The sequence below is a fragment of the Tiliqua scincoides genome, chromosome 7 (assembly GCF_035046505.1).
Source record: "Tiliqua scincoides isolate rTilSci1 chromosome 7, rTilSci1.hap2, whole genome shotgun sequence".
In the NCBI taxonomy this organism is placed as follows: Eukaryota; Metazoa; Chordata; class Lepidosauria; order Squamata; family Scincidae; genus Tiliqua; species Tiliqua scincoides.
The window spans coordinates 2,221,853-2,249,758 of NC_089827.1; the positions used below are offsets into that span (position 1 = coordinate 2,221,853).

At 42.8% G+C, this 27,906-nt stretch overlaps 1 protein-coding gene across 1 annotated transcript in view; it reads left to right on the forward strand.

The window, feature by feature from the left end:
* Positions 1-15,949, forward strand: part of MPPED1 (metallophosphoesterase domain containing 1) — a 48,918-nt gene extending 32,969 nt beyond the window's left edge. Inside the window, exons 4-6 of the mRNA XM_066634254.1 lie at positions 4,519-4,634; positions 10,549-10,662; positions 15,831-15,949. Of these exons, the coding sequence (XP_066490351.1) occupies positions 4,519-4,634; positions 10,549-10,662; positions 15,831-15,949 (349 nt within the window). The remainder of the gene's footprint in view (positions 1-4,518; positions 4,635-10,548; positions 10,663-15,830) is intronic.
* The last annotated feature ends 11,957 nt before the right edge of the window (positions 15,950-27,906 follow it).

Genomic DNA, 27,906 nt, shown 5'->3' on the forward strand with positions numbered 1-27,906 from the left:
TTAGAATAAGGTGCAGGCCTGCTCTGTTAATCCCACCCTCCCCAGGCCCAACCAGCCTTGTTCCGCTTTCCTCTCAAAATGCCCCCTTCCAGCTGCCCTCCCAGCCCCTGCACAGCTTGGCAATTCACTTACTTCCAACAGCAGCCTGGTCTTGGATGCAGCATTGGTGGGGCAGCAAGGCCTCCCCACCAGCTCTGTTTATTTTCCTGGTGTCGGCACAAACCTTATGGCATGTTTGCTACATCCTTCGCTGGTGCAGGGACCATTGCGTTGGTAGATCTTCCATTTTGGGTTGTGCTGTTAATTACACATCTCCTGTAAAACTAGAAAGACTCATATTTTGCTTGCTTTTGCTAACTTCTGGCAATGAAATAGTGAAGGATCTGATCTGTACTATTTTCTGAAAAGTGAGAGCGCCACCAGATTGCCTCGTGTGCTCTAGTCAACCCCCTTTGCTGTGTGCGCACCCCTGTGACTGCGATGCCGCTGGAGCCCTTCTCTCAAAATTGAAACTTCAATTTTCCGCTTAATTAAAGGTCAGCTCTACATAACACTCTGCAGCCTTATAAAGTACATTCCACCTGCAAATATGCTGCATCCTATTTGAATGGCAGAATTTGAAGTATATTATTCTCTTTTTTTAAAAGCAGAAGTTGAATAAAAGCGAAAGTGGTGATAAATAATTAAGTTGGAAACTGAGCACTCCAGTGAAAACTAAAGTGCTAATTATAGCTAAAGGGGTCATTTATAGGAGGTTAAATTGGTTTAATTAGAATTTACTTGAAGGTTACATAGGAGTAAAAGAGGTATTAAGGGGTTAACCCATAAGAGATTACATTGTAGTCAGTGTGCTGTTAAAGTTTGAATTAATTTTTCCCATGGGTTTTTCACATTCTAATTTTCAACTAAATGAGACATCTGTTTCAGAAAAGGAAAATTTGCTATGGTTGTCATAGCAACTATCATTCTCTATGAAAATTATTCCAATTGTTACTTTGCAGCAGAAAGGAAGAAATTCAGTACATAAAGCAGGAACTGAGAGCAAGCAGAAATTCCGTCCTTTTGTCTTTGACCTGGAAAACTTGTTCATATATTTTTAACATAAGGTTAATTATGTTGTAAACAAAATATCTTGGCATCCAGTTTTTCTCCCTGGAGCCCTGGTGTATTGCGAGCCTTTTTCAATCATAGCATTAACGAGATTCACTTTATGCAACTGAGATTTTGTTCACTTTGTGAAAGGAAATCTAAGAACATGTAACTTAATCATGAACACTTTGTTTCTTAAGTGAGATGTAAGGCCATTTCTTGCCAGAGACAGGTGAGGTTTTGTTTTTCAGATGATAACTCTGACATTTGCTGAAATATTACTTTTTTCATAATCAAGTGTAGGTAAAAGTAAGGAGCTTAGCTTTACATGTCAACTCTGTAGCTGCTACCAAATCCTCTAAATTCAAGACAAAGTTATCTTTGAACTTGGGTGATGGGTCGCAGGATTGCTATAGTCTATTTTCCTTTGTAAGTAGAATTGCATGTTTAAGACTGTTTTGGAATAAATTTCACCAGAAAGCACTTGAGTGCTGTGCTCCTAAAAATAGTTATACTTCTGAATGTGTTGGGCACATATTATGAAGTCTTTGCACATGCAGAAAAGAATCGTGCACTCAATCTTTTCTAGGTCTTCATATTTTCAACCAGATTTCTGTCATTCTTGATACCGTCGCAAGAGAGACAGCATAATGGCAAATCACACAAGTTTTAACATTGTCTCTGCATAAAAGAACAGCTCCAGCATGCATAAGTTGGCAGATCTTAACTCAAGAGTATATATACTGCACTACAAAGTAACCGAAGGAAAAGGAAATTTCCTTTCCCCTAATAAGTGGATCATTTCTATTCATGAAGGAAAACACTTTTTACAAGAAGAGAAAAAAAAATATGGGTATGAATGTTAGGACTAATGGGAGAAAGGATAGAGCATTTGTGCACTGATGAAGCTTTTTATTTCAGTGGCGTTGTCGTGATGCTGGCCACCCGCCAGGGAAAGTTAGGCCAATGTGGGGGGTAAGAGGGGTGGGGGAGGGTGGGACAGAGGCAAGGAAGGGATGGATTGGGCAGGGAGGGGTAAGAACAGGGGTGGGAGGAGGTGGATCTGGAGACAGTGGCGTGCACCAGAGCCTATATTCCTTATCCTCCGACTCCCAGGCTCCTTTGTCTCCGTGGACTTGCATCAATAAAATAGCTAGCACAGGTCCAAGGAGACCCATTGCGAGGCAGGAGCCTTACAGAAGTGTAAGGAGATTTAAATCCTTTTTCCCTTCAAAGATGTCCACTTCACCCTCCATCCTTTCTTGTCTCCCACACTGGCTTACCTACTCCAGGAGGATGGCTGGAGTGCTGGGGGAAGGATAAGAGCGATTCATTACTCTCTCTCCAAGCTCATTTGCATTCATAATAGTATATAATGTGCTTGGTATATAATGCTTTTCAGATATTGTGTGTGCAGATATTTTTTGTATTTCCTTCAATGTAATTCAGTGCAGATATTTAATTACATTGAAGGAAATATAAAAAAAATCTGCAAGACTGTAGACAACACTTTAATTTCGGAACAGATTAGTGATGCATCATTTGGGGAAAGAGATAAATTACAGCTTCATGGGAATTTGCTTTTGTCTTTCCCATTTAGGATGCAAAGAAGAGATCAGAGGATTTCTTGAAGGAATTCTCTCTGGGTTTTGTTGATGCAGCAAGGAAGTGGTGTGATGCCTTCTCTAAAGTAACATCTGTAAAGGAAACACAGTTGATGTGCCTGTATTTATCATGCTGCATTATAAGTCTTACTGAAAATAGTGGACTTCTGCTTTTCAATGGGTTCACTTTACAATCAAATCACTTTCCAGTGTGCAGTAATACCAGATTTACTACATGACAAGTTAATTCACTTTAGGATGGGCTCATGATTGCCCCAAAAGGACTTCCTGGATGATAGAGAAGCCAATCAGCAATGCAAACACAAGCATTTGGTTCCATCTCACCCAATTCAACATCCAAGCCAACATCCAAAAGACTTTGAATGAGTTACGCCAAGCCAATGTGCTACAGTGCACATAATGGTATTTTCCACAATACAACGGTCTCTCTGGAACGAATTACCATTGTAAAGCGGAGGTCCACTATATAGCATCCTGTTTGTTATTTTTCAGTTAGGGATATAGGAAAATGCACCAGTCAACTGTCTTTCAAAAAGGTATGAGAACTGACAGGCATATGCAAGGGTTCCAAACCCACATGTTCTTAGCCGAATAGCCATTGCTTGTTAGTCTAATTATTGATAAAGAATTTTGGTCATTGCAGTTGCAGTCCCAGAATTACCTTACATAATAAATATGGTTTAAAAAATGTTAAGGTTCAAGTATTTGATAGGAGAGATTAAAATAACAGACACATCAAATGCTAGAAGCAAATGTTACATACTGCTAATCGATGAATTGGAAAGAGTAGTCATCCCTTGCAAGGTTTTGGAATCCAAGCAGACTTTGGGGGTTTGGTTTTCGAATTATCCAGAGTCTCCTTAGAACTGCCCCTTTCAATAGGAAATTCTGTGATGATAATACTGTAAATGAACATCTCTTATGGCCCAATCCTATGCAGGGCCAATGGTAGCGGATCTTGCAATCTACTGCTGTAAGTCCTGTTACCATGGCCCAAAATGCAAGCCACCATCATGGCTGGAGGCTCTATGGACCTGCCGTTGGATCCCAGACACTGCACTGGAGCAGGTAGAATGGTTGTGGGGGCGGTTTGGTGGAGCAGAGGTGGGCAGGAAGCAGCTCAGGGTTGGGGGGGTGGATCTCAATAGCACTCTTATCCCCATTTTCCTTGCCCCATCAAGCCCCTTGAGACTCCTCAGACTTATGCTGTGTCCGAGGAGACTAAGGAGGCCTACAGAGAGGTAAGTAGAAATAGTTTTATTTGCGTCTCCTGGGCTGTCTGGTTGCTTTTCCCACCATAACATGCAGTGTGTGCCCCCAGCGGCACAGCGTAAACTGGTGAGAGATGGAATCTAGCCATTAGGGGATGACTTCTCACATCATGGAAAATGGCCTGTTTACTTAAGTAGTAGATTAGAATTTATAGACCTTGCCCTTTCTTACAAGTTGGCTGCTGCTGATCTGTGTTTTATTTGTAATATTTTAAGGCTGCTTTATATGTTTCTATTGTAAACAATAATCTTAAATGTGATTTTATGGCTCTGTAATCCAATTGAGTGACCTTCAGGGAGAACAGCTGGGCACAGAACAAGTCAATAAATACATTAGTCCTGTACAAATCATCATAAGAATAGTAGCAATAATTATATATGTCACTCCTGAAGACTGTATGGATGTGTTGCATTGAGACAAACAGGTGGTGCAAGTGCCTTCACAGTGCAGAATTGCACACAAACACTTCCCAGGATCTTGCTAACCAAGGCACAGGTGTAGCACTGAAGGCAATCTCTCCCTTTTTTGGCAGGCAACCTTGGTTTTATGGCTGGGGCTTTAATCTTCCACGAGGCCAAGCACTTCTAGAGAAATGGAACCTAATTCCAGATGGAGTAGATATTCTTATAACACACGGACCACCTCTTGGTAAGAAAACCCTGGAAAGTACTTCTCTGTTTCCCTTCACAGTAATTTGTCTGTGTGTTGCATCCTTGGGGGACGGACCATTGTTTCTAGTCTCTCTTGCCTCTGCTTTGTTTTTGGATTGCTACATGTGCCTCTGCATACAGTTGCAACATCCATTTGATTTAATGTCTGGAATATTTAAAAGGCACAGAATGAAACAGACCCAGAGTGCTCTTGCATTCTCTGCCTCCTTGGATGTGGGCAAGTTCTAAAATCCTTCTGGGTGAGAGAATACAGGAGATTTCTGGTGTCATCATGATACAGTTTTTGCTTTCATTTACAAATATAGGTTCACTACCATAATCCATAATTCCAAAATATGGAACTTTTTTGAGTGCAAACATTACTTTTTTTTTTTTTACTTTTACTAAAGAAATAAAATAGCAAACTGTGTTTCATGCAGAAACCTTGTTTCATGCATAAAATTATCTTAAGGCTATGGGTACAAGGGATATATGGATGAATTTTGTGTTTAGACTTGGGTCCCATTCCGGAGAGCCATCATTATGTACATGCAAGTATTCTGAAATATGGAAAAATCTAGGAGTTTGGAGTTCTGAAGCCTGATTCTTTCATCTTAACTTCCTCATCAGTTTCCCCTTGTTTTTCCCACTTCCTGGTTCATATCTGTCTCTGGTGACAAGACTCTGGGCAGGCTGCCACTGTAGGCTGGCATGTATCCAAACTGCTCTTGTTCATCTGTTTGTAGCAGGCCATTTAAGATGGTTTGGTGCCTGTCATTTTCTTCATGGTTGTCAAAGTACAGACTGTGCCATATAGCTAGCTTTTGGGAGAGCAGGTTTATTATTTGGAAGGCTTTGAACCCTGAAGCATCTCCAGTCAAAGTGCCTTCTTTGGTTCTGATATCATGCTTGGACCTTTGCTCTTCTGGTGGGCCTCACTGCCAAACAGTCTCACATGCTCCATTTTTGGTGCACTCTCTTGCCACAGTGCACCTTTAATAGTCAGCCTGTTTTGAAAGTAGTTTGCTATCGTAACTGCATCATCCCAAAACTGGTTGGGTAACTTTGCATCCATTCACATACACCCGATCATTTCCAGAAGAGACCTAGGTTCCAATTCTATTCAACTTTCCAGTGCTGATGCATCCATGCCAATGGGGCATGCACTGCATCCTGTAGTGGGGGGGCAGTCTTGGAGGCCTCCTCCAGGTAAAGGAATGTTTGTTACCTTACCTTGAGGCTGCATCAGTGCTGTAACGTTGGATAGGATTGGGCCCCTAGTCATCCTTTCTGCCACACCATTCTGTTCCATGTGTAAGGAGCAGTGCGTCTGCGTGAGATGTCCTGCTCTTTTAAGAGTCTCTGTGTGTTGCATGAGAAGCATTCACCACCATTGTCAGTCCGCAGAACTCAAGGCTTTCTTCCAAAGTTGTTGATAATGGTTGCCACATATTGATTGCTTGTTCATGGCAGGAGCCTGACTCTTCCCCTTCAGGCAGCATCTAGAGACATCATCTACAAAAATTAATATATATCAGTTCTTTCTGTTAGAAGGGAGGGGGAAAGAAGAGTCATCAGCGACAGCATCCCCCTCCTATGGTAAGACATCCCACCACCCAAGTTAGTTACTATCAATAAAACATACGCTGGAGCAGGCTGGTAAAGGGTTCAAAAAGAAATACTTTACTCACAGTTCCCAGTTGCTTCCTTGCATCTTCTGATTGTGATCAGAGGCCCTGCTACTTTAGAACAGAGAACTCTAGAGCTGTTTTCTTTGTGTGCAAGTCTGGTGAGGATGGGTCTGGCGGGCAGGGAAGACTGGCAGAGCACACCCTTCTCCTCTGGTGGTCTGGGAAGAGAAACTGCTTTGGAGGAAGGGACAGACCAGAGGGGTGAAAGAGGGAGTCCCGAAGTGCTGGAAAAGCCCAGTTATCACACACACCACCCTTTCAGCAGTCCTGCTTCTTTGCAGAGCACCTCTCAGCTGCTGAGCTGTAAAGTGATACCTTAGCAGAAGTGGCACAGCTGAAAGGGCAGCCCACATGATAATTGGGCTTGCTTATGTCTTGAAAATATGATCAAGACTTGCATATTTTCTGTCATTTGCAGCTACTGAGTTCCTAAAAGAGGGAAAAAGTGCTTATTTCTAACCATCATCTGCTTAATGACGTCACGACCCTCAGCAGGTGCCATGAATTGCTATTCAGCCTGCTATATGAAATGGGTTTGACGTTCCTGGCCTACTTTCTTTTAGTTGTAAATATGTTGTTAATCCTACTGAGCATTTGGGTCAAGATGGTAAAAAATATAAATCAGTTTCTAGAGCAGGGGTGTCAGAGATAAGGCCCATGGGCTGAATACAGCCCCTGAAAGCAATTTATCCGCCCCCCCCCATTCTAATTGGGATGTCCCAGCTTGATAATTGGGCTGTCTCATATCTTGCAAATATGAACAAAATTTGCACATTTTCTCTTCTGTCATTTGCAGCTAATGAGTCCCAATAACAAAGTGCTTATTTCTGGCCATCATCTGCTTAATGATGTCACTTTCTGCTTAATGATGTCACTTCCAGCCCTCAGTAGGTGCCATGAATGCTAATTTCAGCCCTCTGTATGAAATGTGTATGACATCCCTGTTCTAGAGCCATTTCAAGGCCTTCAAAGACCAAACTCAAAATTCTTTGTCACATCTCAGGGAAACTTTGACATCTGTTTCCTTTTTTGTTTTTAAAACAAGCTTTCATTTCTCCTTTAAGATTTTATCAGCAACAGTCTGCTTTATTGTTGGTGACAAAGATTTATATTTTCCTGCCAGTTTCAGATTCCTGTTTCAAGTAACCAAGCATTTAAAATAAAAAAAAATCTGAAGCAATCTCTAATTGTTAGCTAGGTGTAATCAATTATTCTTAGTTTGTGTAGTCAGGTGTACATAATAAGCTGCAAACATATGGGAAAGTTTCAGAAGGGTGATATTGCATGCAAACAAAAACATGTTCAACATAAATAATGCTTAATTTAATGGAGAAGTTAATTTCATGGATTTTAGTTTGCAGAGTTTTTGAAGTTGAAATACTTTTGCCTTTCTGGACAGACTTGTTTGCAGTTAACTGTTTCTAGCAAGTGGGGCAGCAAACACATTGCTTGGCTATTCTGTGGGAGCTGACCCAGCCCAAGGTGAATCATAGGATCAAAAATTTGGAAGGGATCTTCAAGGCCAACGCTCTCCTTGAAGTGGGAAATAGGCCACCTCCAAAAAGTGTCTCTGCTTAAAAGCCTCCAGTGAGGGAGAACCATTTGCTCACTAATGGGTTCCTTAGTTGAACCTGCTCTTACCATGATGAATTTATTCCTGATATTCAACCCAAATGTTCCCTCCTGCAGCACTTTGTGTGTAGTTGTCCAACCAGTTATGAATCCATCTAACGGTTGTACCATCGAGCTCAATTTTACTAACTTGCTAATTAAGAGGAAGTTTTGGGAAATAGATTGAAATATTTACTAAGGCAGCTATCACCCCACTCAGGGACTTACATGCTTTATTACAAAAGGCTAAGTATGAACTGGAGAATATACAGGTGTCCCTCGTTATCTACGAATTTGGTATCCAGATTTCATAATGCTCAGGTTCCGAACCCATGGTGCACTGATATTGAAAAACTGGAAGGATAAGTGCTCCCCCCACCCACTATTGGTTAGTAGATCGAAGACCTTTGGACTTTATTGACTTTTGAGCGAATGGCTTGCAGATGACATCTATGAACAGATATATTTGTGGATATTTGGAGGCCTTTTCTAGACGTACACATACAGCGTGTGAAATAAGCAGTACTATAGATTACTTAAATATCTGTATTTTTCCTTTTTTAATTTCCCCACCCCTTTTCTGGGAAAGAATGGATACATCTTAGTTTCTCCTTCTAATTGTCCTGAAAACAGATATACTTTAATTGACATAAGAACATAAGAACAGCCCCACTGGATCAGGCCATAGGCCCAGCTAGTCCAGCTTCCTGTATCTCACAACGGCCCACCAAATGCCCCAGGGAGCACACCAGATAACAAGAGACCTCATCCTGGTGCCCTCCCTTGCATCTGGCATTCTGACATAGCCCATTTCTAAAATCAGGAGGTTGCGCATACACATCATGGCTTGTACCCCATAATGGATTTTTCCTCCAGAAACTTGTCCAATCCCCTTTTAAAGGCGTCCAGGCTAGACGCCAGCACCACATCCTGTGGCAAGGAGTTCCACAGACCGACCACACGCTGAGTAAAGAAATATTTTCTTTTGTCTGTCCTAACCCGCCCAACACTCAATTTTAGTGGATGTCCCCTGGTTCTGGTATTATGTGAGAGTGTAAAGAGCATCTTCCTATCCACTCTGTCCATCCCTTGCATAATTTTGTATGTCTCAATCATGTGCCCCCCCAGGCGCCTCTTTTCTAGGCTGAAAAGGCCCAAACGCCGTAGCCTTTCCTCATAAGGAAGGTGCCCCAGCCCCGTAATCATCTTAGTCGCTCTCTTTTGCACCTTTGCCATTTCCACTATGTCTTTTTTGAGATGCGGCAACCAGAACTGGACACAATACTCCAGGTGTGGCCTTACCATCGATTTGTACAACGGCATTATAATACTAACCGTTTTGTTCTCAATACCCTTCCTAATGATCCCAAGCATAGAATTGGCCTTCTTCACTGCCGCCGCACATTGGGTCGACACTTTCATTGACCTGTCCACCACCACCCCAAGATCTCGTTCCCGATCTGTCACAGTCAGCTCAGAACCCATCAGCCTATTCTGTCTTCAGTTATTTTGTTTGTGTTTGTAATGTGTTTTTTAAATATACTTTTTCTCACAAAAATTAAAAATTAAAAACTTTTAAAAAATTCCATATTTGGAATTGTTACAGCCCCAGAAGTATCTCTGCTGTTAGCCCCTAACATGTTAGCCCCTAAGCAATTTTTTTGTTTCTCATTACACACTGACCTCTGTGGTCTTTGCCTCTTGTGATGTCACTTTCTGCTGCTAGGAGAGCCAGCAGACAGACAATTTGTTACTACTGACAGTTGCCCTGGAAACAAGAGCCACAGAACCTGGAAGAGTTTTTCACCAATTTTCAACTACTGTGCTCCTTACTCCCATGGCACACCTGCAGACTTTTTATGGCACACTAATGTCCCACGGCACACTGATTAAAAGTCATTGCCCTAACATATTGTTCCTAGGCTGGGTTGGAAAGATCTTGAGGTCAGAGCTTAGTGTTAATGGAAGGATACCATTTATGGCCACTGGCTTGTTTTAGATTTCCCTTAAGCTTGGTTCTGTATCCCACTGTAGTGACTATCTACAAATAGTTCACCTCAGGTAAGTATTCAAGTGGACAGGTGTAATGTATGAACCAGAATGCTGTTGGCAATGTAATGTATAGCTAGCTGAAACTATGAGTCTACTCAGATGGAGGAAAAGTATATTTAGGCTGCAGTCCTAACCACACTTTCCTGAGAGTAAGCCCCATTGAAAATAGGACTTACTTCTGAGTAGACCTGGTTAGGCTTGTGCCCTCCGTTGGCTCCATTGGTGCACTTCCATTTAAAAAAACTATTTAATTAGCATTTATTTAAAACCATCTCCACACAATTCCTACCCATAAATATCTTTAAACACCTCTTATTGGCAAGATGGGTTCTAATTCCTTTTGTTTGTATATAGATGATTGCTGCATTTTATTTGAATGTTATTCACTTCTTTGTACTGACCCATGAATTCATGAGCTTTCAAAGATAATTCTCCAAATGTTCTTTTAAAAATTAGAAGAAGCATTCAACTATGGGGATTCTCTAAATTCAAGATACAAGTTGCACAGAAATGGCTTTTCTTTGTTCTTTTTTAATATCATATTTCTTTATTTTCAAGGTTTCTTAGATTGGGTTCCTAAGAAAATGCAAAGAGTGGGGTGTGTGGAATTGCTGAATACAGTTCAGAGAAGAATACAGCCTCGGCTCCATGTTTTTGGACACATCCACGAAGGTCGGATTGCCTGTTTGTGCATGTCAGTTAAATTCCAGTCTAGGCAGTCATTAGACTGACCAATTTTTAAAGAATCTGTTCCGTTGAAGTTAAGTTCTTGGATCCATGATTCTATAACAGAAAACTAGAATTGTCAACTGATTTGTAATGATCTGTCTAGCTTTTTTTTTTTTTTTTTAAATTTCATTTAGAACCAGTGGCGTAGCTAGAGGGGGTGCAGAGCACTACGTTTTGCAGGGAATCTCACCACAGTGTGCAAAGCACTAAGTTTTGCAGGCAGCCTCACTGTGGCATGCAAGCAGCCCTTCCCCTTTGGAGAGCCATTCCGGGCGGTGGGAGCAAAGCGGAGGCGTAGGCAGGGAGGCAGGGATGTGCATGTCTCCATTTTGCTCCCACTGCCTGGAATGACTCCAAAGGGGAGGGGCCACTTGCGCACCACTAGCTATACCACTGGTGGTGGCTGTCCACGGTTTCAGGGGAATTATTCACTACTCCACCTGGAAATGAATGTGGAAGCTTCAGCAGGCCAAGCAGGTGCTCTACGATAGAGCTACAATCTTTCCCCTGCTTGCAATTCTTTCCAGAGCCAGATGGTCTCTCTTTTTATACCTACTGTCTGTAGAGAACGTGTCAGGCCATCTCTGAAAAATCAAACCAGTCTTTCCCAGCACTTTTTGACATTTCCTCTTGTTGCCGCAGCCAACAACTCTGCCACAAGTGAGTCAGAAGTGTATTTTTAGAACATTTATGCACATGCTTCAGGTTTTGATTAGCTACCTGTTGGGACCTACCAGTAGTATTCATCCCCTTTCCCCTGGGGGCTGGGGATAAGAATAGGCCCTCAGTTTGGCTGTACTTGTTGTAAGAGACACTGAACAGCCACCGGGTAGATGGGACTCATCAGCCTGGGAAGGCAGCTCATCTGAGAGAAGGAAAACTCTGATCCCAAACCTCCACTGCCTTGTGGCTACATCCAGTTATGGAAGAGGCTTCAGGAGTCAACCTCGAGGCCAAATCCAGAGCTGGAGTCCCTGAGGCAGTTCATGGCTGAACACAGTCATGTTCTGGCAACTCCTGCGATGCCGCTGGAACCATCCGTATTGGCCTCTGCCTTTCCACTGGACCATTTCAGCGATGTGGAGAGGGGCGATTTGCTGCATGGGTAACAGTCTATCCTCCATATCTACTTTACCCAGGCTTCGCGCACTGGAGAGGACACTCTGTTCCAGAACACTATTCAGAGTGCAATACCATAGTCTTCCGAGACTGAAGGATGCCAACAAGAATTCATCCCCGGGCCCACATTGTTCACACATTATTTAGTCCTATGCTTTCCCTTTGCCAGAATTGTTATAACAATTCTGTAATATAACCAGCTATAAAAAGCTTGAGCCACGAACTTATCTCTATCATGTTAGTGAGTACAGGGTGTGTGTCCCCATATCTGTGGGGGATACTTTTCCCATCCCGTTCCCCTGAGGATATGAAATCGCAGATTTACAGAAACCCTCTATCGCAACTCCATCATGCTAATATCTGCTTCAGATTACAGCCTTCCTGTTGTTCTTCCTGGTCTCCTGGCTCTTTGCTGGCTTCAGAATGGAAGAAGAAAGTCCTAGAAGCACTCACAAGAAGTGTGGCAGAGGGCTGAAAAGAACGCTTATCATCCACCTCAAGGAGCTTAGCGTAGTATTCTTTCAGCCCTTCCTTGTTGGAAGGCTGCAATCTGAAGTAGTCAAGTTATTTGCACTATGGGTGGATTTTTGAACCACTGATTATTGAAACCATTGATACTGGATCCACGGATATGGGGTGGTTGCCTGCATTCTGTTAGACTGTCCAATAAACACAGGACCAAATTAGGCTTGATGGGGTCAGTCTGATTGTTTATTCTTGTGTTTGTTTCTGAATGTACTGTGTGCATGAGTGGCCAAGGAACTAGAGAAGTATAGTGTGTCCTTGGGCCAAAGGACTTAGGGGCTGCTAGATTATTGTGTTTTATTAATGCCCAACGTTGCATATACACAGCAGGGACCAAATGTGTACACTTGTGGGCCAGTCTAAAATGAGTTAGCCAAAGCTCCTTGAAGATCATTTTGACTGAAAGATTGGGTCTCAGTTTCTAAATACATGAAAATGTGTCACTCCCTTTCACACATTCGGCATGTTTGTGTATGCAATGTCTAAAACAAAAAGGGCATGGAAGTTAGGGGAAGTGGATGGTTTACCCCCACCACCACTGTGAGGGGCAGTCTTCTCCCCAACCCAACCCTGATGGTGGAAGTGATCCCTGAAGCAGTAAATGGGGATGAAATAAGGTGCAGCAGCGTCTTACCTTTGTAGACCGGGACCATCCAAGTCATTTCATACAGTGGGCCAAATAGCCTTTATGGGGCCTGCTGAGGGCCAGAAGTGATGTCATTAAGCAAGAAATGATGTCATTAAGCAGGTGATGACCTGAAATTAGCACTTTTTTCCTCAGGAACTCATTAGCTCCACATGACAGAAGCGAAAATGTGCAAATCCTGACCATGTTTTCAAGATGTGAGAGAGCCCAATTGTCACACGGGCTGCCCTTTCAACGACACCACTTCAGAGTCTGGCAGCTGAGAAGTGCTCTGCAAAGTGGTGCCTGGGCAGAAGCCGTGCTGCTGAAAGGGCTGCCCGCTTGATAATTGGGCTCTCCCAGCGCCACCCTTTCAGCAGCTCCAGTTCTGCCAGTGTGCCACTTCACAGCTCAGCAGCTGAGAGAGGCTGGTGCTGGGAGAGCCCAATTATCTCACAGGCCTGAAAAAGGGCTTCTGTGCGCCGTATCCATCCTGCAGGCCTTATGTTAGTACAGGGGTGCCCAAACCCCAGCCCTGGGGCCACTTGCGGCCCTCGAGGCCTCTCAATGCGGCCCTCAGGGAGCCCCCAGTCTCCAATGAGCCTCTGGCCCTCTGGAGATTTGTTGGAGCCCACACTGGCTCGACGCAACTGCTTTCAGCGTGAGGGCAACTGTTTGACCTCTCGTGCGAACTGTGGAATGATATTGAGAACAAAATGGCTAATATTATAATGCCGTTGTACAAATCGATGGTAAGGCCACACCTGGAGTATTGTGTCCAGTTCTGGTTGCCGCATCTCAAAAAAGACATAGTGGAAATGGCAAAGGTGCAAAAGAGAGCGACTAAGATGATTACGGGGCTGGGGCACCTTCCTTATGAGGAAAGGCTACGGCGTTTGGGCCTCTTCAGCCTAGAAAAGAGACGCCTGAGGGGGGACATGATTGAGACATACAAAATTATGCAAGGGATGGACAGAGTGGATAGGGAGATGCTCTTTACACTCTCGCATAACACCAGAACCAGGGGACATCCACTAAAATTGAATGTTGGGAAAGTTAGAACAGACATAAGAAAATATTTCTTTACTCAGCGTGTGGTTGGTCTGTGGAACTCTTTGCCACAGGATGTGGTGATGGCGACTGGCCTGGACACCTTTAAAAGGGGATTGGACAAGTTCCTGGAGGAAAAATCCATTACGGGATACAAACCATGATGTGTATGCTCAACCTCCTGATTTTAGAAATGGTTTATGTCAGAATGCCAGTTGCAAGGGAGGGCACCAGGATGAGGTCTCTTGTTATCTGGTTTGCTCCCTGGGGCATTTGGTGGGCCACTGTGAGATACAGGAAGCTGGACTAGATGGGCCTATGGCCTGATCCAGTGGGGCTGTTCTTATGTTCTTATGGATTCCTCCTCTGCTCTCTGTTTCACTTCTGTGATGCAGCAGTGGCAGCGAAGGAAAGGCTGGCCTTGCTTTGTGCCAGGTCTTTTATAGGCCTTGAGCGATTTCAAGACCTTCATTCATTCATATAAGTTCATCTTTAATATATTCATTTATGTAAACTTATGTAAATTTATTCAAATTTTAAATGTAAATAAATTCTTTTTTCCCCCAACACAATGTCAGAGAGATGATATGGCCCTCCTCCCCAAAACTTTGGACACCCCTGTGTTAGTAGATCATTTCTTTACCACTAGTGAACAAACAGCACAAATACGGAATGAGATGGTCCACGACCCAAAAATACAGTGTCTGCAGAAGTGTTTGCTTTGGCAACATGCATACTCAGGCTGGAGCAGTATTATTTTAACATTATTGCTTACACGGCATGAAGCGCAGCAGAGGAGGCAGGATATTTTTTATTGCAAACGATAATAATTCAGAGAAGCAAGTAGGAAGCTCCAGTGAGACGTTGCTTGAGGATGTTCTGTCTCATTCCCCAGTACATTGTCACAGCCAGCCTTACAGCGCTAGCGACACTTTGCAGAGTGGTTTCTTGCTACCAGCACATATGAAATATTCCCCAAGCAGACCAAGCTGCATTTGCAGTCGTCATTCACTGAGTGCCTGGGGAAGAGTAAGTGGCTGCTGTCGAAAACTCTTTTTCGTGCCAAGGATGTCCCACCTGAAGCTGTATTTTGTGTTGCGCCACTGCTATTGGCGGCATACTCACCAAGGGTTCTTGTGCTGCTGGCTTCAGTCAGGGCTCCATCACATCTCGCAATTCAGATTACGGTGTCCTCGCACTGCATTCTTTTTGATGAATGAATGCATTCACTCACTGCACTCTCATACATGCATACCCCATTCCCTCAAACATTTTCTGCTTTTCTTCTCCAAAAGCTGCTGAGACCAGATTTTTTTAAAAAAAAAACAGCTTTGGTGAGAGTGCTCTGCCCAAGCACAATACCTTTGACAAGGACAGACCCTGTTGGAACAGGAATCAGAGCATGATGGCATCTGTGAACGTTTGCCCTTTGGAAATCAAGGGCTTTGTGTCAGATTTGCTTGCCCTTCCCCCAACATGCACATCAAAACAGAATGCAGCACAGTCACTATTCCCACTGGAGAGTGGTGCTGATTCCTAGAGACTCTAGGGTGCAATCCTAACCCCTTATGTCAGTGCTTTCCAGCACTAAGAGCAGGTCTGGGAGCTCTTTTCCTGCTGAAGTTCAGAACAGAAGTAACTGTTCTCAGCAGGAGCCAGTGTTGGTGCCCCTATCAAGCAAGCACTATTGCTGAATTTTCACCTTCCTTAAAATCCTCCCGTGCAATTTAAATTTGAAGCCCTGCAAAGAAAAGATTACTAATAACTAGACTTTTTGTTTGTTTGTGTTTAGGTTATGGAGTTATGGCTGATGGAACTACTACCTATGTGAATGCATCTGTGTGTACAGTGAATTACCAGCCACTCAATCCACCTATAGTTATTGACTTGCCTACACCAAGGAGCACATGATTATTGCGGGATGCAACTCAGAAGCCTGCACACAACATAGCAGCTTCGTGCTGTGAGCTGATGTGACAACTAAGCATATGTTAAATTACAACAATACTTTTCTTCTTTCTTCACGGACGGACTGGAGAGGCAGCAGAACATTTGGTCTCCAGGAAGTACCTTAAGGAATCTAGCATCTTGAACTTTTTAACTCAGAAAAAGGGGGGGCATATTCTGCATCTCAGAGAGAAAGAGAGACATCAGTGCATTTTGTGTAGACTGTATGTTAATCTGAATTGACTAAATGGACACTGCCTCTTCCGCAAAATGAGTCTTGATGAATGTTTACAAGTTTTCATGCGTGTTAAATCCTAGCGTTTGTTCATTTCAACCTGGCTTTGTAGGGTGATCAGATGGAGGTCAAGTAATGACACTGCATTCTTTGAACTATCGTGGCAGATATAAAGCAGGCTTTAACAGATACTTAAAGTCCAAACTGCATATCATGAAAATGTAGCTGAGCCTTTTCTTTTAAAGAACCCATGGGAGGAACAGAAAACTATGGCAGGTGTCCTTTGCTCCTATGCTGTTTCTCTCCCTGTCATGCGCGCCCTTCTCTGCACTATTTACAGTTTTTAAAAAGCTTCGGCTGAAACTTTTTTAAAAGTACAAATAATGCACAGGAAGTATACATTGATCCCTCTGCATCCATGAATTTGACTATCTGTGGATGCTGGGAAAACCTGGACCATGGGTCTTGCCAGATTAGTGTTCCATTAAAAAAAATTTTAAAGTACAAAAAAAGGAATGTTCCTTTCCTTAGCATCACTTTCCGTGCCAGCTGCTTAAGTGTTTAAAACACTTCCACAATTCATTCTGAGGTGCACCAGATCCAAAGGAGGAGTCTTGGGCCTTGGTGTGAACCAGATGTGGCTTTTGGACAAGCCAGAGGCTGCCCTTCAGCCCTGCAGCCAGCATGAAAAGTGGCACAAAGGTAAGGAATGCTTTATAAACTTTTTTTTTTTACTTTTAAAACATTTTAAAAGGCAGATTTGAGTACCCATGGTCTTTTGCATCCACAACGTGGGGGGGGGGAGAGTCCAGGAATGAACCCCTGCATATCCTGATGGATGACTGTATGTGATTGGCAGTAATTGCAACAGGGGTTAAGAGCTAAAGTCCCTCCCCCAATGCAAGAACGATGGGTTCTTGATATTTTGCCTGACACTATTTAAAAGAAAAGGAGAAGAAAAGTGCCAGATCCACACATTCTTTGTAACTCATAGTTTGGCCCTACAAAGCTAAAAGAAGCACATTCTTTTCAAATCTACAATCTTCCAGTCTTTTAAAACCTATGTTGTTAAAGGTTATGTCTTTTGCAACTGATATTAAAAATCAAAACTGATATGGTACAGATTGCAAAAGTTCTGTGAATAGACAAATCAGAGAGGTGGTTTAAAATTGGATATGAACTCAGGAATTTTAAAAACCTGCTCCCAAAAGGATTTTGTTGCTGGAAAAGCTTGGTTTGTTTTAGCAATTATGTGTAATCTTTGTTCGTGACCCTAAGTAAAATTAAGTGTATAGCTCACTCCAGTTATCAAACACAACTGGTGCATCCATGAAATGGATGAAGTGGTTCATGTCAAGTGGCAGAGGGACAAAGTGGCAAACCGACTGGAGGTGCCCTTCACCCCAAATCTGCCACCACCTCTCTCCAGCCCGCCATGGACTGCCACACCACCCCACTCACATTGTTCCTTCCTCATGTGGTTTCTTTAAATAAAACAGGAAATGGAGGACATGGTGGAGCTCCCTGAGAGTCCAGAGCTTTCTGTTTTGCTGGAAATGATTCCATGGAAAGGAACAATATGAGGAGGTGGGGTACTGGATTGCCATTTTCTGCATTTTTTTTTTTGTGGTTGGGCGGTTGCTGCCATCAAAACATGCATATCTGTATTTTGATCTTTTGTGGGCAGTGACTCTAGCAGTGGGATCCACAACAAAGCTGACTGAACATAATGTTGGTACTGTGGTTTTTCGTTGCACTTTTTAGGACAGAGGAACTCTTCTCCATCCTGCCAGAGACAGGCTGTTGGACAAATCAAGCACTGAAATTCACTTTAAAGTGCCAATGACGCAAGACAGCCTATGGGCTGAATTTTTTGCATTAACTAAAAAGGGAAATCTCCAGAAGTGTGAAATAGGCTTTGCAAGAAGGACCTCGCTGGCCAAGCCTGCCCTCTCCAGACAGGGCAGCTTTCATGCATGCATCCACTGCATCCATACATTCGAAACATAAAAGCAATCTATCGGAGTGCTCCATGGGATACGTAAATATACACTTTGGCTACAGTACCTGCTGGTGCATTTTTTCAGCACATATCTTCAGGAATTTAGGGCTCCAAGTCTTATCTGAACCGAAGTGCAGCGGGACAGGGTTTGGCATACTAAGCATAGCAGGTGCCACAATGTGCAGTGGACCCCTTCCCCTCGTCACTGGAGTCATTTAGGGCAGCGATGTCATTGCTTGCTGTACTTACCATGCTGCCCCCCTAGCTTCACTTCCGAGTCTGAGGACCCAATCCTAACCAACTTCCCAGCACTGACATAGCTCTGCCAATGGGGATGTGTTGCATCCTGCAGTGGGAAGGCAGTCAAGGAGGCCTCCTCAAGATAAGGCAATGTTTGTTCCCTGACCTCGGAGCTGCATTGCCCTGACCTCGGTGCTGGAAAGTAGGTTAGGATTGTACCCAGAGAGTTGTAGTGAATAACTAGATTTGTTTCACGTTCTTGAGCAACAGGCAATTCCAGAATAAGCACACTCATTCAAGGGGTTGACAGCATTCCTGAAATCCAAGACACAAAAATAAGCCTTATCCCTGTATGGCAACTCTCCATGTTAAAAAATGATAAAATTACTGTGGGACAGAAGACACAAGTTCTTCTTTGTGAACAGGTACAAGACCAGGTGCGAGAAGACCGGTGTGATTTGTAGGTTCCTGGAGAAGGTCACTCTAGCTCATCACAGCTGTGGGAAAAAGTGTAGTCCCTGTCACCACAAGTGCAACCCAGGTCACCCTAGGCTTTCTGCACAACCATGTACTGACCACACAATCCTGTGGGGAATTCGACAATGTGAATAAATCCTGATGTGACTATTTTTAAAAAAATAGGATTTTCTTAAATTTTGTAAACACAATCCCAGAAAAAAAAATTAAAAAAACGAAAACTGACTGCCTCAAAAATATTAAAGGTCTCTGAAATATTTGCATTTACTCATAGCACTTCAAAAACATTTTTTTAATGGAGACGGAGCATATTGTTAAAGTAAGAGGCCTTTTTTGTCTCAACAAAATTTTTATGTCGATCAGGAAGTATTCTCTGAAGAATAGTTTCTCCTGCGGTACTTGCCTCAAGATATTGTGTATTTTTATGTGAGAATGATTTTAAAAAGAAACATTAAGAAGCTCTGAGGTTACAAAGGTTTAAAAGTCTGTTGAATCATTTGGGCATAATTGGATTCTTGTGGTACTTTTTGTCAAGCATGTTAGACAAATAAAAATCTTTCAGAAGTACTTATTGTGTGATGCGTGCTTTGATGGGAAGCTTCAGAATTTAAAATATTGCAACTTTTCTCAGTGTTTATAAATACAGCGAGCCCTCCTTATCCAAGGGTTGGCATTCATGTATTTGAGCATTTGCAGTTGCTGAGCCGACACCAATCCCTGGCAGATACTTGATTTGCTGTGTTCAATACACACAAGTAGCACTCACAGCCTTGGGGTGTGTGTGTGAGTGTGTAAAGTTTGGAGGGGTTTGTGCAGGAGATTTCTTTAGAGTTTTATGTGAAATGCTTGTTTGTGTTTGTAAGAGACTAGGGGCCCAATCCTATCCGGTTTTCCAGTGTCGGTGTAGCCGTGCCAATGGGATATGTGCTGCATCCTGTGATGGGGAGGCAGTCACAGAGGCCTCCTCAAGATAAGGGAATGTTTGTTCCCTTACCTTGGAGTCCCATTGTGGCTGCCCCTGTGCTGGAAAGTTGGATAGGAGTTGGCCCTAGATCTCCTGTGACTGAGGAGGTCTTGATGGCCAAGTAAGTTGAATGTGGTTTGCTTCCAGCACTCTGTATATATCAATGTGCTGTTCAAGGGTAATTGCTACGTAGGAAATTATCCCATGTTTCTGTTTATTGCTGTGGCTATTATCATATGTACTCATTAAAATGCACCCACTTTGTATCAATGTTTATCAGTATATTGTGTACCATAGGTTAGATTTGTAGATTCATTTTTGTCCAAAGCAAGCCAGCATGTATATCTTTTTAAAGTGATGGTAAATTCAAAACAATAGATTCAAGTCTTTGTTTGAAATGCTCAGGACTACACTCTGCAGTTTAAGTTAAGCTATGCGGGAGGTTGGCTGTCAGAGTTAGAAAATGTAGAATTTAAAATCCTGCATTTCTTATTAATATTGATATTGCATTGACTGCAGCTTCAGTGTTGTCCCCAACCTGCAGAAGAAGGGGACTTAGGCTGAAAAACCTACAGAAAGTGTGGAGACATGGAGGTGAACTTGCAAGCAAGGCCGGTATACGAAACTGGAAATCAACCCAGGTGTCTTCCTTGAAGACTGGATATTGTTGTTCGCTATGGAGATATTGCTGTTCTCTGCTGTTTTGCTTTTCTGTCTTGATCTGTGTTGCCGATCTTAAAGTTTTTTAAACTGATTTAGAGCCCAGTCTTATGCATTCCCCCCCAACACAGTGATGCCAAACTGTTGAACGCTGCTTGGGAGGGGGGAGGCTTCAGCAGGGAAAGGGGACTGTAAAAACTCCTTACCCCCACGTAAGCCTCTCAATCCGCAGTGGGCCTCCTGCGGACCTGCACCAGCTAGTTTGCAAGTCCAAGGACAGAAATGGGTTGGGGAGACTGCTGTTGGAAGGGATAAGATCTGTCCTGGCCCACCCACAACAGATCCTTCCCCTCCTGCAGCCTCCACACCTGTTACGCCTCCCTCCCCAACCAGTTTTGCCCCCTCCAAACTCCCCCCTCCTACAATGAGTGCAGGATAGAATTGGGCTGTTAATTATCTGCTATTCACCTCGAGGTATTCATGACAAAGCAAAATAAAAGTAAATAAATGTCCATGCTTTTTGGTGCATGAATGAATGGATGTGCAAGATCTTTAAGTTTTCTCTTAAATATTTTTTCTCAAATTGTAGAATAATGTATGGACTAGATTTTGTGTCCAGGTCTACAGTAATCTGAAGGGAATAACCCCATTTAACTTCAAGAAAATAGTTTTGGTCCTCATCAATGTAACAGAATGTAAAATCAGGCCATTTAACAGTCCATTGACTTGTGCTTCCCAATGAAAGAATTACTGCCTCATTTCTAGTTTCCATTAAAGATAGATGACATGTTTTCGCATTCTTTGGATCTACAACAATGAATACACATCTTTTAAATTCTGTAATTGCCTTTCTTGGTGCATGACTTCATTGTGTCATCTCGAGCATGATGATTTACACATAAAAAATATAATAAAAACATTCAAAACTACAGCATGTCATATCTGCAGCTGATCACCAGTTAGGTGATAGTCATGGAAGAGCTCATATTTTTATTCATGTAAGGCCGCTGTGCAGTTTTTTGGGGTCTGTGTAGTTAATGCCGACACAGAACTACATTAATAAAGCCAGGCTTTCTATGATTGGGACGAAAACAAGGAGGCCTTGAGCCTGCACAGGGACTTTTGAAGTTCACCTTGCAGTGGTCATCCTCCACTGCATTGGTGAGTGGTGTGGGGGGGGGGGAGAGAATAGGAGGTGTGAACAGATTACTTTTGGTTGTGTTTTTTTTCAAATATGGTGTTGTTGTTAAAGGGATTTCTAGCCCGCCTTTTATCATACTTTGGGATACAACAAGGTGGCTTACAAAAAACACAACACAAAGAAAAGATGAAAACAATACAAAAACATCAAAACCTAAAACAATTCAAACAATAAAACAAATCAGACCAAAATGGATCATGCTATTAAAATACGGTCATTAAAAGGTGCCAGCCCATTGTGTCAAGAGTTAAAAACCTCTTTGAATAAAAAAGTCTTGGCTCCACCAGGAGGTCTACCAGGAAAGCTCCTTTCTTAATTCAAGGAGGAGGGAATTCCACAGATGAGGTGCCACCATGGAGAAGGCCCTATTTCTGACCACCATCCCCGTTACCTCTGCTGGTGGCGGGACAGTCAAAAGGGCTTCCTCTGATGACCTGAGAGGACAGGTAGGATTATATGGAAGGATTATATTACCTTTCCTTCACAGCATATAGTTAACTTGACTGTATGTTGACAAATTCCTGAGTTTAATTTTTCTCTTGTTCCAGTATTTAAACCGCAGCCATCACTTGACTACCACTATCACTGCTATCACTGACTACTAGTAGGCAAAGAAGCTCCTTCCTCAAACATTTTCAGCACTTGTTGCGATTCTTTTTGAAGTGTGTGTGTAAATATATCTATGCAGTTATGTACCATTCAGATTGAAATCAATACCCTCTACATTCCACACATTAGATGAATTCATAAAGCTGATTCTAAATGTATCTCCACATAGGTATTTGCAAATCCATTGTGATTTTTTTCCACATTTTAAAATATGCCTTCGTTTCTTTCTTCCTTTTTATCTACTCGCAGTATACGTGTGACAAAGATGGCTTTGGTTTCTTTATCATCATTTGTCACACAGGAAGAAAAATGCTGGTGTTCCTCCACCCTTGACTGTCCCACAGCTAATCAGCAGGAGGAGATTCCCAGAACAGCATCTCTACTTCCTTGAGTGATTCCAAAAGGAACAAGAAGGTAAACATGGTAAAAAGTATTCAGGAAAATGGAGAAGACTGCCATGTCACCTGTTTCTATGTAGTGGTCTTAATCTTTTTCCTTTGGTGAACCAGGCTAACACTACAGCCATTAAAGTGAAGATCACCTTTCCTGAGATGCAACCATCAGTAACAAGATGCAAATATATTAGAAAAGCTTTTGGGGATTATTGTCTTCATGCCCTTTCCCAAATCAGCAGCTGTTTACTCTTGCTTATGAATGGCATTTCTGTGCTGCAAAGTGATATTAGGTCACAGGTCTGAGAAGTATATGTAAAGGGCTATACTGAATTCTGATTGAAGTCTATTTCTCTACCCTGGTCCATTCAACTTGGGAGAGTGGCTTTTAAAGTGTGTAAACAGAGACTCTGACTTTGGGCCCAATCCTGTCCAACTTTCCTGCACAAATGTAGTTGTAATGTATCCCTGAGATAAGGGAACCTTGAGGAGGCCTCTGTGACTGACCCCCCCCCACACACACACACATTGCAGAATGCAGCACACACCCTGTTGGCACGGCCACGTTGGAAAGTTGGACAGAACTGGGCCCTTGAATCATTCTAAGGCATCTCTGCTTATATACGTGGTATACTGCAACCATAAAGTCAGGTTCCCATCTACTATGAGAAATCCCCCAAGGCTGATTCAAGCATGTGAACGGACAAGCAAATCCCCTCATTCCCACATTTCATCTTATGTATTTATCATATGACATTATAAGGAACAAGATTATAAGTAACAAGATATAAACAAGGAAACATGACGGGGCTAATTCTTCTGGCTATACATTACATCACATTGACACTGGTAGGTAACCTGGCCATGTAACCTCACTGCCTATTTGCTGAGGTACAGTGAGGGTCTCGGTATCCATGGGGAATCTGTTCCAGTAAGCCACAGAAGCCAAAATCTGCAGATAATTAAATCTGCAGGAGGCTCTTACCAGGGGGCTACCACTGGCCCTCTGGGTGACATGTGCGGCCTCCTTGATGCAACCAGAAGTCACTTCTAGAAGTCCAGTTTCAGAATTCCGGTTGAGGCTGGGAGGTCGTCTGAGATGCTCCAGCCACAGGCTCGGCATCCGGAGATGTTCAAATCCACAGATGCCAAGCATCTGACGGTAAAGAGGGCCCACTATAATCAATAACTACTGCAGTTTTTCATTTCCCCTTTGAAAAAGGGAGAAACATTGCTGATAGCCCCAGATGCGCAAACCCTGGTCCTCTGTCAGAATGATAGCAGTGCCCTTTCTACAGGCAGTTAAGAATGCATCACATTTGCTGTCAAGACTATTTCAAGATATGTTGCTATTCACTGTCCACCCACCCCATTGCTTGATTTAAAATTCCCATGTGAAGGAGAACATTTGCTGAATGCTGTTGAGATGCTCCAGAAACAATGATGTGGCTGTTTTGACTGCAATTCAAATGGCATGTTAGAGCTGCTCATTTGAAGATGGTGTGATTTTGTATTGTGATAAAAAATTCATGCCGAGCTTGCTTGAGAGGGTTATGCTGAAGGCATCACATCAGCATATTTTAAGTCTTCAAGTCATACAAAGTTCTTTTTATGTCTTCTTGGGATAATAATCCTCCTTCCTTGGCGTGACAGCCTTTTGTGCCATTAATGAATGTGCCATTAATGAATGATGCATATTTCGTTTATACACACAGACACACGCATTTGAGTCCATGCTTAGCAACCCTCTCAGCTTACGACCATGTGCCCATCATCCAGCAAACACCTGAAGTTGATGTGCTTTGCAACTATATTATAAACCCACCATGCATGCTTAGATCTCATCCTCCAGAGCCAAGGCAGCCACACTAACAGGGTGCACACTGCATCCTGCAGGGGGGAAGTCATGGCAGCCTCCTCAAAGGGAGCTTTACTTCTGATAGCTTGGGGTAAGGCATCTTCCCCTGTTACGCCTCCCGCCCTCCCGCTTCCCACCCAGAAAGTCCCCCATTTCTCCCCGTCCCGTCCCCCCATCATCCGTCTCCTTGTGTTGGCTGATCTGCGCTCCTGGGGTATTCAGGTCTGCTGACACTGTTTGCTTCTGCAGCTCCAGATGCGCTAAAATGGCTACTGCTGTAGAGCTATTTACAACAGCAGAACGTCTGTTGCAAATGATAGTTAGGATTAGGCTAGTGGCAGTGGTGTAGCTAGAGGGGGTGCAAAGCACTGAGTTTTGCAGGGAGCCTTACCGCAGTGTGCAAACGGCCCCTCCCCCCCTTCAGAGCCATGCCAGGCATTGGTCTGTTTTGCTCCTACTGCCTGCAATGGCTATGAAGGGCAGGCGGAGGGGCTACTTGCATGCCATGGTAAGGCTCTCTGCAAAACTTAGTGTTTTGCACCCCTCTTGCTACACCACTAGGTATTAGCAACACAAGTTCCTCACTTGGCAAGGACAAACACTTAAAGGGTCCTTTTCATTATGAGAACAGAGAACTCTATTACGAGGTGCTTTCATTACATTGCTTGGTTGCAAGTTGCTACCATGGATCACAGAGAGAAGACAGTCAGTCTGCAAGGCTGCATCAGTCCCCTAAACAACCAACATGCTATGGCTGTACGTGAATTGCCAAGTTGACCAAGAGGCCAAAGTCCATCAAGTCCTGAATTCTTTCCTTAGGGAGGCCAGTACCATCTATAATTTTTGGCATAGTTGGTTATGGGTCCTCTTATGCCACAATCACATGCTGAGAAACGCTGTCCTCTTACTTTCTCAGACACCTTCTCCTTTTTGTTTTGTGAAAATGCTAAGGAACTAAGGTGGCTCTGTGTAAGTTAGCACTGTCTCTGAAGCCCTGCTTGTGTAGGGGGTAGGGAAGGAAGCAGTATTTCTTTTAAGTTGGCAACCCTACCAATTCTGTAAGAGACCGATTAGCCAGACGGAATCTGCAGTCTGTACAAATTCTCATGGAACCAACAGGAAAACTGTAATGACAGGATACTATCTGCATTGCACATAAGCCCAATTTTGCATTTGTTCTGGGCATATTTGGGAAAAGCTTGCTTTACTCCTATCATGATCAGTCTCATTCCTCTGAACTCCCCAAAAAGGGAAAACATAATCTTAATTCCCCTTGCAACACGCAGTCCCTATAGAACTGGGAAGCATATGCCTATAAACAGTAGGCGTTTTGTTTACATTATCCAGTATCATTCAAAATGCTGTCACTTAACATTCAGTAAGCCCCCCCCCCATTAACAAAAAACCATTTGGCAAATGGCATCCATGCCTTTAAAGAAGTTATTCTAGATTTTTTAAAGCCACATGAGTTGATTTGTTTTTACAGAAAAAAAATACTGTTCTTTAATCCCTTTGGAGTTGTTGAGTCAAGTCTTCCTGCCAGTAGCACTAATGAAAAATGCGCTGCCATAATGTGTGAAGAAATCCTGAGATACCTGCCTTTTCCCCTCCACAGCGCTATTTCATCTTAAGACAGCTGAAGATGACTAGAAAATGGGAGCTGCACTGCCAGCCTGACAATTGTGCAAGAATTACTGTTGCTGCAAGACTCAGTGCAGCATGTAGTGTGGCAAGTGGGGTGTTCTTACCACCTTCCACCCAATCATACTGATTGCATTTCTGCTGGCGAAATCTGGAGGAAAGCAAAAGCAATGATGTCATAATTCTCTTTATTAGTACACATGAAAATGGGAAAGAAGGATTTTTGTTCTCAGTCAACATAGCTCCAAATGTGGGAGTGGTTAAAATTGGATCAGCTTTGACGGCCAAAAATAATCAAGACTGTTATACTCAAGGAAGTGCAGGGCCCAATTGGAATCATTTTTTTAGCGTGGTCCCAAGTTCACAGCCAAGGAATGTAGATTCTTAGGATGCAATCTTATGCACTCTTCCCCGGGTGTAAGTGCCACTGAACACAATGAGACATACTTCTGAGTAGACATGCATAGGATTGTGCTATTAAGATTTTTAAAAAAATTACAGACTCTATATCTCTATGATATGGAAAGCAATCAAAATGTGTGCTTAAAAAATACATCTGAATTAATGGACCAAATGAACCTAAGTAGATTTGGTTTCTGAGACCACATATAATTACAAACTCTATAAAAAGGAATAACTTGAGAGCTGAGGATTAACCCATTTTTCCCCAGCCCACAGGTGTATATCCCTGTTGTGTATATGCAATGCTGGGCAGAAATGGCTTTAAATATAAACAATTAAAATGATTTTATTTATGTTCAGAATTTTTATTACTTACATACTATTACTACTTACTCCGCTGTGTTGATTCCTCCATGCTTCCTTCCCAGTTCTGGAAAAGGATGAAACATTTTGCCTGTGGAATAGTCCTGAATACTTACAGCAAAGTTCTTACTGGGTTCATATGAATAGTCTAATGCAGATAAAAAGACCTCTCTGATTCAAAACTTGCAAGGACATGTTGCAAAATATTTATCAAATAATATAATTAAGTGGGAGGAACAAAATGGTTGGAACTGTCTAAAATGACTTTAATCTACATCCCTACACACTCTTATCTGGGAGTAAGTCCCACTTAACACAATGGGACTTAATTCCAAGCAGGCATACATATATATTCACTGCTACAGCCTTCTGGAAAATGCTCAAGCTCAGACTTCAAATGGGGAGATTTAATGTCATAATGGCCATGCCCTCACAAAATAAAGGTCTTTAGGGGCTGAGACTCACACAAAACTCACGTTAGTATTGCTGCTACAAACAGTGGCATAGAGAGGGTGCAAAGCACTAAGTCTTGCAGGGAGCCTCACAGAGTTGTCCTAGAAACAGAACCACAGAAGCCGGATGAATCTCCCAGAAACTGGAAGTGACATCACAAAAGGTGAAGACCATAAAGTAGACCACAGAAGTCAGTGTGCCACGAGAAGAAAAATGTTGCAAATCGCTGATCTAAAGAGAGGGAATTCCTAGTAGATTTTGTGATACCACCAAGGCTGTAATTGTACTTCCCTGGGAGTAAGTGCCATTAAATTTAATGGGGCTTATATCTGAGTAAACATTCATAGTGGATTGCAGCCAATGAATTCTGACACACAATGGCAGCATTTTTTCTGGGAGTGAGCTCCAATGAACATACTGGGAT